Source organism: Anopheles aquasalis, chromosome 2 (assembly GCF_943734665.1).
Source record: "Anopheles aquasalis chromosome 2, idAnoAquaMG_Q_19, whole genome shotgun sequence".
NCBI lineage: Eukaryota > Metazoa > Arthropoda > Insecta > Diptera > Culicidae > Anopheles > Anopheles aquasalis.
In genome coordinates this window covers 87,264,497-87,278,146 of record NC_064877.1, presented here as the reverse complement: position 1 = coordinate 87,278,146, position 13,650 = coordinate 87,264,497, and the positions used below count along the sequence as shown (strand labels likewise).

General features: G+C 48.4%; 1 protein-coding gene across 1 annotated transcript in view; it reads right to left on the bottom strand.

The window, feature by feature from the left end:
- LOC126573483 (zinc finger protein weckle-like) overlaps positions 1-1,138 on the bottom strand; it is a 2,334-nt gene extending 1,196 nt beyond the window's left edge. The window contains exons 1-3 of the mRNA XM_050233639.1: positions 974-1,138; positions 607-904; positions 53-536 (exon numbers count right to left, since the gene is read on the bottom strand). Of these exons, the coding sequence (XP_050089596.1) occupies positions 53-536; positions 607-904; positions 974-1,084 (893 nt within the window). The 5' untranslated portion in view covers positions 1,085-1,138. The remainder of the gene's footprint in view (positions 1-52; positions 537-606; positions 905-973) is intronic.
- Positions 1,139-13,650: the final 12,512 nt, after the last annotated feature.

Sequence of the window (13,650 nt, the reverse complement as noted above, 5' to 3'; positions counted from 1 at the left end):
TCAAGCGGAAAATGTGTGTAGGGAATAATCGAGACTAGCCTGCGTAACTTACGTTTTGTCACAAAAATCGCATGAATATGTCCCGTTTTCATTCTGCGTTATGTGTACACTGATGTGTTTTTCCAGCGATAGTTTGTTGTAAAACTTTTCGAAACATTTCTTACACTCCAATATTTCATGTACACTGCCGCCCGCCGTTATCTCGAACGATGGCCCTTCCTCGTATTCAATAAGATCAGGTGCTCCCTTCGATTTTTGTTTGGCCGTTTTCCCCGCAGCTTTGGGATGGTGTATCTTTTTCTTCTTCACAGTTTGCGCTCTTGTTTTGCGAGGTGGTTTGTCTTCTTCCGCAGTACTTTCCGGATCGATGTAATCCGCTTCATTGGAGCGATTGTTCTCGGAAGGGGAAGGTGTAATGTTCTGTTCTCCAACAACACTGACCCATTGTTCTTCGTCATTTAAGAAACTGCCCTGCATTCCGTCATCTTTTGTTATCTCGATACTCGTATGCGCAGCTTCATCCATTGGTTCATCATCTGAAAGTACAAACAGGCGATGCATCAGCGAGGTTTGGATTGTTAACGCCCACCACCCGTGGTTCCTTACCAGCGATATGCTCAATGAGTTCGATTTCATCCAGAGAACTCGCATTTACCAGACCCTTATCTTCCAGATCCGAATGTGGCAGCAGCATCTCGGGTGCATCGTCATCGAACAAATCGCCCAGATAGCGAGCCCGTATCTCGTTGATGTCCAGGTTGTCCAGCTTCATTTTGCTGTAGTTGGCAAGATACGTAAACAGTCCGTTGGTTTGCTCGAAGCGATGCTTAAAAGGATCCAGTTTTTGCACGAACTCGTAGCATGTTTCGCATATTCGTATCTTTAAATCCTTAATTTCGTAGAGCTGCACGCAGAGAAGAGTGTTAATCGAAAGAGCCAACTTAAAACCGCGCTTGATCGCGCAACCACTTACAGACAGCTGCAAATGCCGGTAGAGAGGGCTGATATCTTCGATCGAGTCCAGGACATAGTCGGCCTTCTCCTCCGCACAAAGCCGGCACCAATTTCTCCAATTAAGCTTCATTTTAGCATATTTTCAACACTTCCTTTTGCTGTAAATCGATTCGGAGATTCTCATTCGCACCAGACACGAACATAAACAAACCGATAGCCGTGTTGCCAGCGGAGCAAAAACAAACCTCCCCACAGTGTTGCCGTCAGCATAGCTCGCAAATCAGCATACCCCGTTGACACAGAACATTTTTTCGCTCCTGTTCCGGCGCTAGAAAATGTTCTATGTCAACGGGCTTAGACTTTTAAATCAGTCGTTGATAAGTCGCGATTTTTTTTTAACTTCAAAATAATGCGGACGATAGTACCGAAGAACATTAGTACTCATTAAACAATAAATTACAGACGAACATAGTCAAAAGAAGAATATAACGACCTGTTTCAATCTTTTCTTCAAGGAATCAAGTCGATTAGGTTTGAAAATGAATGCCTCTCTAATATTTAGTGTCTTCAATCTATGCTGGTCTCCAGGAGAAAATGCATTTCTTAATGCACCAAATAATCGGAGAATCATTTAAGGAATCAATAGATCAAATTTCTAATCAAAGATTGCTAATCTGTGCCGCCAAAAAGTAACCACAAACCATTCATACTTGATGAGACAAATAGCTTTCTAGTACCAGAAAAGGTATTATAAGAACAAAAAATACTTTCCGTCGCCATTCTTCTATTAGCTAGATTATATTGATGAAAATGTTATCTATCGGGTAATGGCGATCTTTTCAATACTTTCATGATTTAAAAAAAGTGATACTGCGTGATGTTTCGTGATGTGAAAGTATCAGAAATGAAATATGCTTATGCTGGATGCTGTTTCATTCTGCACAACGACCCCTAATAACAAAACACAAAAATCATCCACCATCTCAGAGCGAAAGCCCCGCGGCTTCGCCATACCCGTACGAACGCTCCGCACGCCGCGAGGAACCAAGCATCCTTAGAAGGGGTGCGAACGGTGCTGCTGCACGGTGGGCGCCCCTTGGACAATGGTCAGCATTTTCGAACATTTTTGGGAAAGGGGACGATGATGCTGGTACAGCCAGCGGAGGACAGTGCTATGGTGCCACGCTAGATGCTGCTCTCGTCGAGGAGAATCTTGAAATCGCTTGGCACTTTGACCGGACTATCACAGAATCCAGTTTTGCAGCCACCGGGAGCCATTTAGGGACGCAACGATGAGACAGATTTCGGCGGCGAAAGAGTTGATTCGGTGAGAAAATTGGGAATCGTGGCGGATGTTGCAAGATGAAAAAAATCCGTCTTCCGTTCGTTTCTGTCCGAAAAACCAGTCGCTGGACGATGCTGGTTTTGATTAATTTTCTCGTCCAGCAGCCGTGCGAACGTGTGTTCCCGTGCCGCGATGGACCAGAGGATCATCGGTTTTTGGGGATCTATGCTGCTGCTGCTGCTGCTGCTGCTGGAGGTGGAACCCGTTTTGTGCTTCGGATGTCCTGTTTCAGGGATGCTTGACCAACGTTCAGATTGCGGCGGAATCCGGCTGCTTATTATAATTTTCCCGCCACTGGATGCCCGAAACAGCGTTCTTGAGCAAGATGAAAGCAAACGGAAGCATAAAAGTAACGGACTATCAACACCATGAGCTTTGATCGGTTGTGTTGCTTCCAATTCAACGTTTTCCTTTGCCTTTGACCGTTTGAGTGAGTTATACTAAATAAGCACTTATTATGAAGACACAGGGTATGATAAATTCTGGTCAAGTAAAACGATTTAAAATGCCAATAATATATTTTTTTAACAAATAGAGAGAGCAGAATATATTCTACAGCATTAAGAAAGGTTCAGTTTAGAATAAACGCAAAAAGTGAATGTTAAGATTATCGACTGGTGATCTTATTGGCTAATCACTGTTTATCTGCTTTAAGCCAAAAATAGTTTAATCTGGCAAGTTTGCCTAACTCATCTGTGGTATTATTTGTTAAATAGAAGGAGATGTATTCCATTAATTTATATCATTAAAATAGCGATGTGAAGAGTTTCGCAAGAATTTAGTCACCTCATTGATTTGACTTTGCATGTAGCCGGAATATTTCGTTGAAACTCAACCTCAGAAAATCCTAATGAGCATTTAAAGCGTCAAATGATCATTTCAATGATTTCATTCAACTAAATAAATTGCCATCACATTCGCATAAATTTCCTGCTCAATTTTGCTCCTTTGTATTAACTCTAAACCAGACAAGCAATCCTGCTGTCTTGTTTACTGTTATCTTCTATCGTCGCCTGAGATGTGCAAGGAGCGCTCTAATGCTCAGCTGGACCATCTAAGCGCACACAAAGGCGGGACAACCAGTTCCCAGAGACACCAGGCCACGCCATCGAACGGTCATCGATATTCGGCAGCAGACCGTGAAATCCTTTCTTCTCCCCGGACTGTCACTATTTCTATTCAGGTTCTGTCCCAAACTAGTTCCTGGACATCCTCCTGGAAGGAGCTTTAAATTTTAAACAACATCACCAACTACTTTTCGAACGATCTGCCGCGGCTGCTCCTGGACAACGAGAAGACAACGAAGATGATTTCACCGTCACCAAAAACCCGTTACGCACTAAATTGGGAGATAAAAAGAAGCAACGGAGAACGGAGAAAAATCATCCCACGGATTCCAGGATGCTGCCAATGCATCCCGCTAGCGATGGTTCCGTTTGCTTTGCGTCCAGAGGTCGTGACATCATTTCGACCATCCGGTTCCTGTCGACGTCTTCTCCGGGGGCAGCAGCAGCAGCGCCCAGCTTCTTGGCCAGTTTCCTAGCGTGGCCACCGACAACAGCATAACAGGATACCGTGTGCGCTGGAGCTCTCGCTGAAGATCTGTAGCTTGGTCGGAGCGTGGAGGAACCGGTTCCCTGGTTTTCGGGAAGCGCGCTTTAAAATGCATTTTTCGGCACGCCATGGCGCGCGGAGAGAATGTGCTGGATGCTGATTCGGTTTTAGATAACCTGTTGGACCAGTTTTTGGACCCATTCCGGTGTATGGCATCCTTGGAGAACACGACAAAGCATCCCACCAAATGCTGTGCTGAGCAAGGACGATCTCCGCGCCGAATCCAGCATCCAGCTTCTGGAAGTGGAGCACTTTTTGGTCCTTTAAAAAGCCTTCGATGGTCCAAATCCAGAGGAATGTGGTCCGTCATTTTGTCCCGGGTGGCGCGATCCCTTTGAAGGCCATCCCATTCCGTCAAGGGACGTCCCAACGGAAACGAAGGACCTCCTCTGGAACGGTGGCAATTCCCTGCGAACCCTGCGATACCTGCGGATCCTGCGCCGGGTCATGTGCATGCCAAAAAAGGTTCTCTCAATCCACGGCCGCCATCGGCCGACCTTTCGCTCCTATATGGCACTCTCACTGGCCACGCCGTGCGAGTCGGAAAAGTCGCAAGGATCAGCGCGAGAGCGAGGAAGAGAGACCGAATGAGAGAAAAACGTTCGGCATTCGGCGATCTGTGACCGAGGGGTTGTGCTTCTTTATGCGTTTCTTTGCGTTCTTGTGCATGTATTGGGTGGCTGCCACGTGCTACTGTTGGGGTGGTAGGGGGTTGCGCAACTAGTAGTTTCGCTTTGGCCATTACTCAACCACAGACAATGCGAACGTGTTTACATGATACTTTGCGGTATTTGTGATTTGTTTAATGTTTTTGAAATCAACATATTCCCTAAATTATTGTTTTGTATATTAACTTTGCTTTTTTGATACGATTTTTCGTAAAAAGTTAATATTTAACATTTAATTTCTAACAAAAAAGTGCAACGAGCTTCTTTTTATTTTGTTAACATAAAATATTCAATCATAATAAATATGGTTTTCTTAATGGATTTCGGAAACCCGCGTTGAATTCTTCTTTACTATCATTTCTTGTCGTACTGAGCTAAACTTGTTACCAAACAACACAAACATTCAACTATATTCTCTTCTTTCATAAGTTATTCTCTCGTTTATAATAAGGAGTCCTTCAAGGCTATGCAGCTCTCTTCTTTCGCCAGCTAACTCACACGAAAAGCTGCTCGGGAATAGTTTGAATAAAATTTCGGTTCCGCGCCACATTTCGTTTTCCTTACCAGTCTCGCGTTCACCCTTTTTCCTGCTAGGTCCAATCAGCAATCGCATTCTCTTTTCTTCGTCTTTTTCTTATTCCCTTTTCATTTTTGGGAAATTGAGCGCGGAAATAGTTTTGGTCAGTTCACAACAACGAACAACAACAAAAAACCCACCATAAGAAGAAGAAAATCGGACCCAAGGTCCTTGCTTCAGGATGCTGGAGATTTACTTCCACCCTACCAACCCCTGCACCCCAGAGAAGCTGCCGTGGACATCCACCGGGCTCACCGGGTCAGAGAGGGAAAGGGCTAGGAAGATGATCGTGGTGGTGATGGTGGTCCTTCGAAAAAAGCCGGTTATCGTCCAGGGGGCCTGGCGCATTTTCGGCTTCCGTTACCGATCAGGGCGATCACCGATGGCAGTTCCCATTCTGGTGCCGTTCAGTGAACAAAGCTCCTCGGTGGAAACACTAATCAAATTTGTTCGACCTACTAGCTGCGTTGGTTTTTTGGCCACGTTTCATCATCATTCCTGTCTTTCTGTTTTAGTATTTTAACTAGTTATTCATTGATTGCTTCCTTTTTCTGGAGTGTTTCATGTGTTTGTGTTATGTTTTGTGGTGTGCTCGTTGTACGTTTCTTCTTTTGTTAGATACGTTTTCATAGTTTTCAGCTATTCGTCCTGTTTTCCTCAGTTTGGTGTGTGGTGTTTTGCAATTTTTCTTCACTCGTTAATGCATGGTGTGATTTAGGACACAACTAGTGATTGTGGTGCTTGCATGCTTTGTTTGCTTGGGATTACTCGTGTTTTACTTGTCTTGTTGCATGTGTTTTGTGATTTGGAGAGCGTCATTTTGGTTTAGTTTAAAGGGTTTAAAGTTTGTATTAAAGTTGTTCACGATGGAAGCCCCTGATACTAACCCACTGTGTTCCTCTGAGGCATCAAGCAAACGTTCCCATGTGATAGCTACCGAAGGCCGCCATGGCACAGCGATCTCACAGCGACTTCCGGATCCGGAGACGTCCACGGTGTCGGCTAAGAGTGAGTGGAGCGTAAGACGCAAGCGAAAGCGTCAACGTCGCTCATCAGCCGGCCCGTTGTCTCGCTTATCCGGTGCCGCGGTCCCGTCAATATTGCTGGCCAAGGTCAGGCGAACAGAACAGAACCGTTTGACTTGTCCCTGGAGCATACCGAGCAGACCGACAAACGATATGACGGACGTCGAAACAGACCACCAGCACACCGACGCGGACCGAGACGATGAGAAGCCGGCCTCGAAAGACGGCCAAGACCTGAACCTGGACGACGCACAAGAGGACAACGACGAAGAAGGTGAGTACGAGGGGGAGGTCTCTTCTTCCGAGTGCAACGATGAGGACAACGACTCTCTGACCGGTAACAACGACGGACCGCACCTACGATCCACCGACCATGGAGCCGCCCCGAAGGACCATGACAACAGCGAATGCGCATCCTGGCGTGCCCGTGCCTGTGTTAGTGTCGCAGCGGCAGCATATGGTGAGAAAAACGGCGAAAAATCAACATTCGGAACAGCTGATTTGAATCCGACTCCCGCGCGACGCTGGAACTCGCACGACCACCGGCCACCACCATCGCACCAACACCAGCAACATTCGCAGGACCACCATCAGCATCACCAGCAGCATCATCATCATCATCATCGTCATCAGGCGCAACAGCAGCAGCAGCATAAGCGACCGAAATACGACTACACACGTGATCAGATGTTCGAAGTAAATAGACCTTTTTCGCATCCATTTTCCCGTCGTAGTTTCATGCCACCCGCAAGCGAATTATTTGTGGTTTTTCCAGTGAGCAGCGCGTCACGTTTTTCTCACTCTCTTATTCTCTCTCTCTCTCTCTCTTGGGTAGCGAATTTTCTCATTTTCTCTCTCTCCAGTCCTCTCTCACGCGCTCTCTCTCTCCCTGTGACTCCCAAACAAGCGAATTATGTTGAGTTTTCTTATGCTTTGTTCAAGTTTTTCTCACTTTTCTTCCAAATTTAACCATCGAGCGGGAAAACTCTTTCGCTCGCGGTGCACCAACACATATTCAGTGGCCACAAGCCGGCTCCTTTTACCATGGGTTGTACTGTCCCTTCACCTGCCTCCTGTTCTAGTACTATACTCCTCCATAATGCATCCTTCGACCGTAATTCATTCATCCCATTCATTCATTCACTACCGCACTTTTGCTTCGTTTTTTCTTCTTTTAATGCTGCAATGCAACATGCATTTACAGTGTTTAGAAACTCTCTTTCCTGCTCCAACTATCACTACCAATGCTCTCTTTTTAACGCTATGATTTTTATGCTTTCCCTCCGAAATGGCGCGATTTTCATGGAACAGATTTTCCAACCGTGGGTCATACGCACGTACGGTGACCGAGCAAAGACGAAAACCATCACACTGAAGAAGCAAGCACGCATCATCAAAACACTGCGCGGCCAGGAGATGAACAATCCGGACAGTTCCAAGTTTCGATTTTGGGTTAAAACGAAAGGTAAACAAGGCACACTAGTGCAAATTATCGATTAGTGGAGCTTCATTTGAACAGCATTTAATCAAAATGTATTGCTTTTCGTCCCCAAAAAAAGGATTCACCACCTCTAGGCCGGGCAATTTTCAGGATGTTTTCACTTATCAAAACATTCCGGAGAACGATGGTTGCATCCTTTACGCGCCAAGCGGTGGCCTGGTAAGCAGATGTCGCGCTAGATGTCCCAAACCGAATGCAGCCGATGGTGGTTCTATTTCTATTTTGACCTTTGGCGTACAGGAACCTGGACAACCGTACAAAAAGGTGGCCGTGGTGGAAAACTTCTTCGACATCATCTACGGTATCCACGTGTCGCTCGGTAGTCGCGCCAGTAGACACGCCGGCCAGAAGCGAACGTACCGTACGGTAAGACGCTAGGAAGCTCGCTCTTCTTATATCATCCACCAATTTCAACCGGTTCCTCCCATTTCACCTTAGATCACCGAAACATACGCATTCCTGCCCCGGGAAGCCGTTACCAAATTCCTGTCCCTGTGCGGCCAATGCTCGAAGCTTACCACAAAGTCTTCATCACCGGTGGATGAGGAACGTAGTAGCATCGGATCGCAGCAAGCGCTACCTGAACGGATACAGGATGCAACCGTCCGCGCGAACGACAAAGCAACCTGTGAGAGTACGGTCGACAGTGTTTCGCGGCGCAGCACGGCACCATCCGCTGGTAGTCGCAGTTCGGAACGTGATTACTCGCCTTCGCCGTACTACGAGTTGTTGAGGAACTTTTACGAGAGTGCCAGATCCGGTGTTTCGAAAAGGGATGTCCCTTTGCTCGGTGGTAGACGAGTGGCCAGAAGCACGCTAGAACTAAGAAGCCACAGTGAACCGGTGGTGGCCGAGCATACCGATGGTGGTCTAGCTGCTGCTCGACCAAACAGTGCCACGGCGGAAGTGGAATCGCACCGTTGCCGGAGCGAAGTGCAACGACAAGTGATCGAAGATCGAACGGTCGCAAAGCCATTGGTTGGATTAAACAACAATTTTAGTGACAAACGGTTGGAGGTGGCCAGTCCGGGAAGTCAGACGAAGCCCATCACCTCGACGTATCTCGGGGTGACGCGAAGCTTCGGGCTGGACGATGATGATGCGTTGAATATGGTGAGTCTTTTCTACTACTTTTACGGGTACTTTAGTATGCAGAAACTGTGCAGCGGTCATCTTGGTTAAGCAGCAGTCTTTGATAAATCGGAAGTTATGTAAACGAATCTGCCGGCTGCCAAAGCAACCCATGTACAATCTGTCACCGTTGCTACTCCATTCGTTGTTAAATCTGCCATTTTTCGGAGAATGTGCCCTCTTCACCTCGTCCTCCTTCGAGGGTGCGCTCTTTGGCATGACCCCTTTCCCTTAGGGGCCGAGAACGCAACAGAGGCCAACATTAATGCCTACTTAATAGACGCTTCATGGCCGAAGCCGTGCCGTTTCCTTCCGAGACCTCTTTGTCCCTTCGCTGAGATGGGTCAAAGAGGGCGCGGCCCCTTCGGTTCGTCCTGTGCGCGTTCTCAGGTACGGCAGGTACGGGAGAAACCTTGACACCGCCGCCAATCAACCGTCAGACCACCTCAAGGACACCGGACCTTTGCAGTTTTGGGCGGTCTTACGCTTTGGGCGCTGAGTGATGCAATTCTTTGGGCGGTAGGAAGTGAAACAATTGGCTTAATCTTTATTTGCGTCCATTTTGGAAGAATACGTGCTGTTCTTCTACAATTAATACAAAACCAGATGTTCTTAGGGGATTATTACAAGTTGTAGCAACGAAATCGGGAGCGCCAAATTACTTCGTTGTGTTTCATCGTGATAGAGTGTTTTTGTGACTATTTTCTGGACCGCTTCCATTACGTCGTTAATTCATTATATACCTCTCGGATTAGAAATCTCAATAAATCGTCGCTGCTTTATCGAACGCAGTGAAGTAAAGTGAAGGGGAATCGTAAATCAAGAAATTATCTGACGATTCCATCCATCGAGGAGGTAGAAGAGGTGGTAACGACTTTTAAATTTTCCCTATAAACCCCTCACTCACTCCACTCGCCACAGAAACTCCCCGTAACATCAAAAACGGCTCGAGAGTTTCGGGAATGGAAAAGTGGTTTCCCTCCTATCCTAAGCTAAGACAGCAGCAGGAGAAACATCTTGGAAAATGAGCTGCCCGGTAGCAGCGCTGTTGACGTTTGCGTTAAAGCGTTGCTGTACTAACCAGAATCCCAGAGCCTTCGCCTCAAATTATTATGCCTCTCTTCCGTGGGCCTGGTTTGGGGTGGCTTGTACATAGGCCCCGGAATGCTACCCTCCGTGACGTGGAGAGAAGGCACAACAGCACCACCCACGAAGGAGGTGGGCTACTCAGTCCGGAGCACTGTTGGAGCATCTCTTCCTGCTCGTGGAATGGAGGGGGACTCTGATTCGACGCATTCGACCGCCCCAACTCCCGAAAACCCCTTGGCTACCCGGGTGGGAGGGAGATGATGGGGTACCGGTCTTATTTAGCAAAGTATATACAGAGCTACTGCTCCCGGGTTCTGGGCCTTTATACGGGAGGGAATGGGACTGTCCGCTGCTTGATCCTTGCCCTACCACGCACCGCAGCATTGGCATTGGCAGGGATAGGAAAATCAAAACCCATCCCATCGGCTCCCTCTTCATCATCTTCTTGGACTCAGAACGGCCCTGCGTTGGGCCGGTCCATGGCAAGGGGTGATCGACCTGTGGAAGCTAAGAATGATGAAATGAACGGAACACCGGTCAGGGACGGACGGACGGTACGGTACGGGCTTCTCGGGCATTTCTTGAGAGTTTCTTGTGGGGTGATGCTGCCAAGACAAACGCTACACGCGTGTATGGAACACTCCAACCACGTCGATGATGATGGTGGTGAGGGCGACGACGACGACGACGATTTGAGGTAGAAATCGAAGCGATAAACAACCTCTTCTCCTCTCCTTTGCGAGACTCCCAAGGCGAGAAGGATCCCAAGGTTTTCAGGGACCCATCGTTCCGTTCCCAATAATCCAACGCCGTACCAACGCTGAAGGAGCAACATTCTTTTGCCAGAAAAGTGGATACTCCTGCCACCCCGGTTGCTTTTGCGGTTGCGGTGCTACTCCGTGTCGGCGAAGTAAGCAAAGAAAGGGCCGAAAGGGTTCTTATGCCACCTTCGACAAGACCAAATGTTTCAAGCATGATCGAGCAAAGGGAACCAAAATCCTAGTCCCGGTCCGGGGGTCCACTCACCACTACGGAGCATCGACCACACCACCATTTCTGGGATATAATAATAAAAATAATTTTTAAGTAATTTTACACCCCCCGTCCACCAGCCGTCGCGTGAGGTCAATCCTCTAGAGAGGGCACTACGCTTTATGGGGGTTCAACCAAGGGGTTTGGTCCATTTTACAGATTTAGCTACACGTTTTGGGTTTTATTACACATGCCGCAGCTCTCGGCCGATCGTGCCACTGGACCGTCGAAGGGGCTTACAGAGAGTGCCAGCCCAAACTTCCGGGAGTTTGAGACGAAGGTTTTCAGGGGAATGGATTTTTCATGCCAAGAAGAAGTTCGAGCAACGAACATCGAATCTCGAAGGAGTTGCGGTTTTTGAAAGATTCCTTAAAGTTGTGCTTGTAATCCATTTGAAGTAAGGGAGAGAGAGAGAAAGAGAGAGAGAGAAAGCGAGAGAGAGAGAAAGGGCATTGCAAGTTACTTGCTGGAACTCGGTGGATACAACCCAGACTAAGCTGCATTCCCTCGAGTCTTTGCCGAGTCGATTACCAACAAAAGTCTTACCTCAACATATTCCACTACCCTAAGCCATTTGAACTGGTCATGACGCTCCGACAACATTCGATTGTCTCCCCCATTCCCTGTCTTCTCCACTTCAATCCGTTTCATTAGTTGTTCCTTTGACCATTTTATCGGACGACAGATTGCTACATTTTTGTACACAAAACTGGCAGTCGCCCAAGACAGCTCGGGACGAAAAAGCGTCCACATACCCCCCCACCCCCTCCCATGTGCTTGCCTGCTGCCATCTACTGGTTGCCTTGACGAGGATACTGCACTGTTGTTGTTCTCAAAATGAAGTCGAGCGAACATAAAAACAAAACACGGGACGGTCCGGGAATGAACTGCAAAAAGGGAAGACACCGCACCGACCAACCACTGGCCCCGTAGCTCGGAGTTGGCTCATTTGTCCTCACATCACCCGCAGGACTCGACATTCCCTTTGCTGACGTTTCTGCTCCTCTTTTTCGTGTGTTTTTTTTTTTTTTTGGGTTCTTCAACCCAACCCAACAACATCCAAGGGCCAACGACATGAAGACGAGACTTACTGCCAGCACCCCGGGGGCTGGCCCTCATTTACCAAGACTCTCATCCTTCCGGGCCGTGGGGATGTCTTAGCCCGCAAGCCGTACACAGCAGACTGGAGTTTTAAGAATGTAGCCCAATGGCTACCGGACACGAAACGGAAAACCTTCCTCCGAAAAAAGGTTCCTTTGGACTGTTGCCGTCTTGCAAAATATACACGCAAGGAGCAGGAACATTATGAGGAAGGACACAGGTGATGGAGAGGGAGAGTGGAACCGTCCCCGGACTTTGCTCTTCGTCTTCCGCTCCCCCCTTTCTTCTGTTTACCTATTGGCCGGAAATGATGAGTTTTGCTACGGAATGGGTGACAGTAGCAGGAGCTGGGGTGGTTGGGAGGATTTCCAGGGGGGTAGCATCGAGAACATGCATCTCATACTCCAACGCACACACAGAGGGGGGGGGGGGGGGAGGGAGAGTAGAACTTGGACCTGACCAATGCAGAGGTTTGCGTGCGAGACGAGAGAGCATCGACGAGGGGCTGGGGGACTCATTCCAGCCACACGTACATAGGGACACCCCAAGACGAGAATCTCACCCACAAAGCGCCTTAATCTTAAGCAGCAGCAGCATCACCCCCTCAACGTCTTAGGAACGTCGCCCACGATCCAGGATGCACTTGTGAGTGAAAGCCCCAGTTCCCCTCTCCCTCTCTCTCTCTTCTCGCCCTTGCTTAGGATCAAGAACTTGTCTGTACCCCCTTCCCGTCCACCCACCCATACCAATGGCTATATGTGCGCCCCCTGAACGCTTGAGTTGAGAGTTGCCAGCTCCGTTGGGTGGTGGGGTGTTTGTGGGTTGTATGTGATGCTACGGGCTACGCTTGTGTATGTGGCGTGTATGTGTGCTCAATCTGTGTGCATGTGTCTGTGTCGGTTTCTTGGGACTTCATCTTCGGACACACATTCGGAGACAGTGAGCGAAGAAGCGGAGGGGAGGGGGGGAGGGCAAAAGTGGGTGGCTCAATGGTTGTGTCCCGGACTGGTTGTGAGCGTGTAAGAGAGTCCCGGGCACCACTCCCGGTGTGAGACGATGGGATGGGCCACGGACTCACCCGAAGAACCACCCCTCCCCCCCCCCCTTTTGAGGGCCCAGCCAAAGCAGCCGGGCCCAGCAGAAGGAGCCAAAAGCGAAACCCACCACATAGGGAAAAGGGGAAGGAGAGGGGAAGGGGTGGAAGAAGGTGGACAACGGAGGAGAAACATAAGCGGCCCCAAATGTAAGGAGCGCAAGTAAAGGAGGAGCTAGCGGGCCAAGATGGAAGCCATCAGAGAGCTTGGATCACCCTCCTCGAGCCACCCACACCCCACTCCAACCACCAACCTCACCAAAATGATATCGCCCACCACCCCGGGGGTTCGCCTTCTCCACGAGTCTCGAGACTCCTTACAGCCCCTTTCTCCCGGACATTCCCATTCCAATCCATAATCCATGGTCAACCTCCATCGAGCACCAGTGCACCCCTTCGTTTCCTTCGTCCTTTTTGGACTTCCGTTTCATCCCTTCCAGGGTGTACAAGCGTTGGATTTTCCTCCTCCTCCTCGTCGTCGTCGTCTTCTTATTATATAAATGATTTTTCTAAGAAGCGA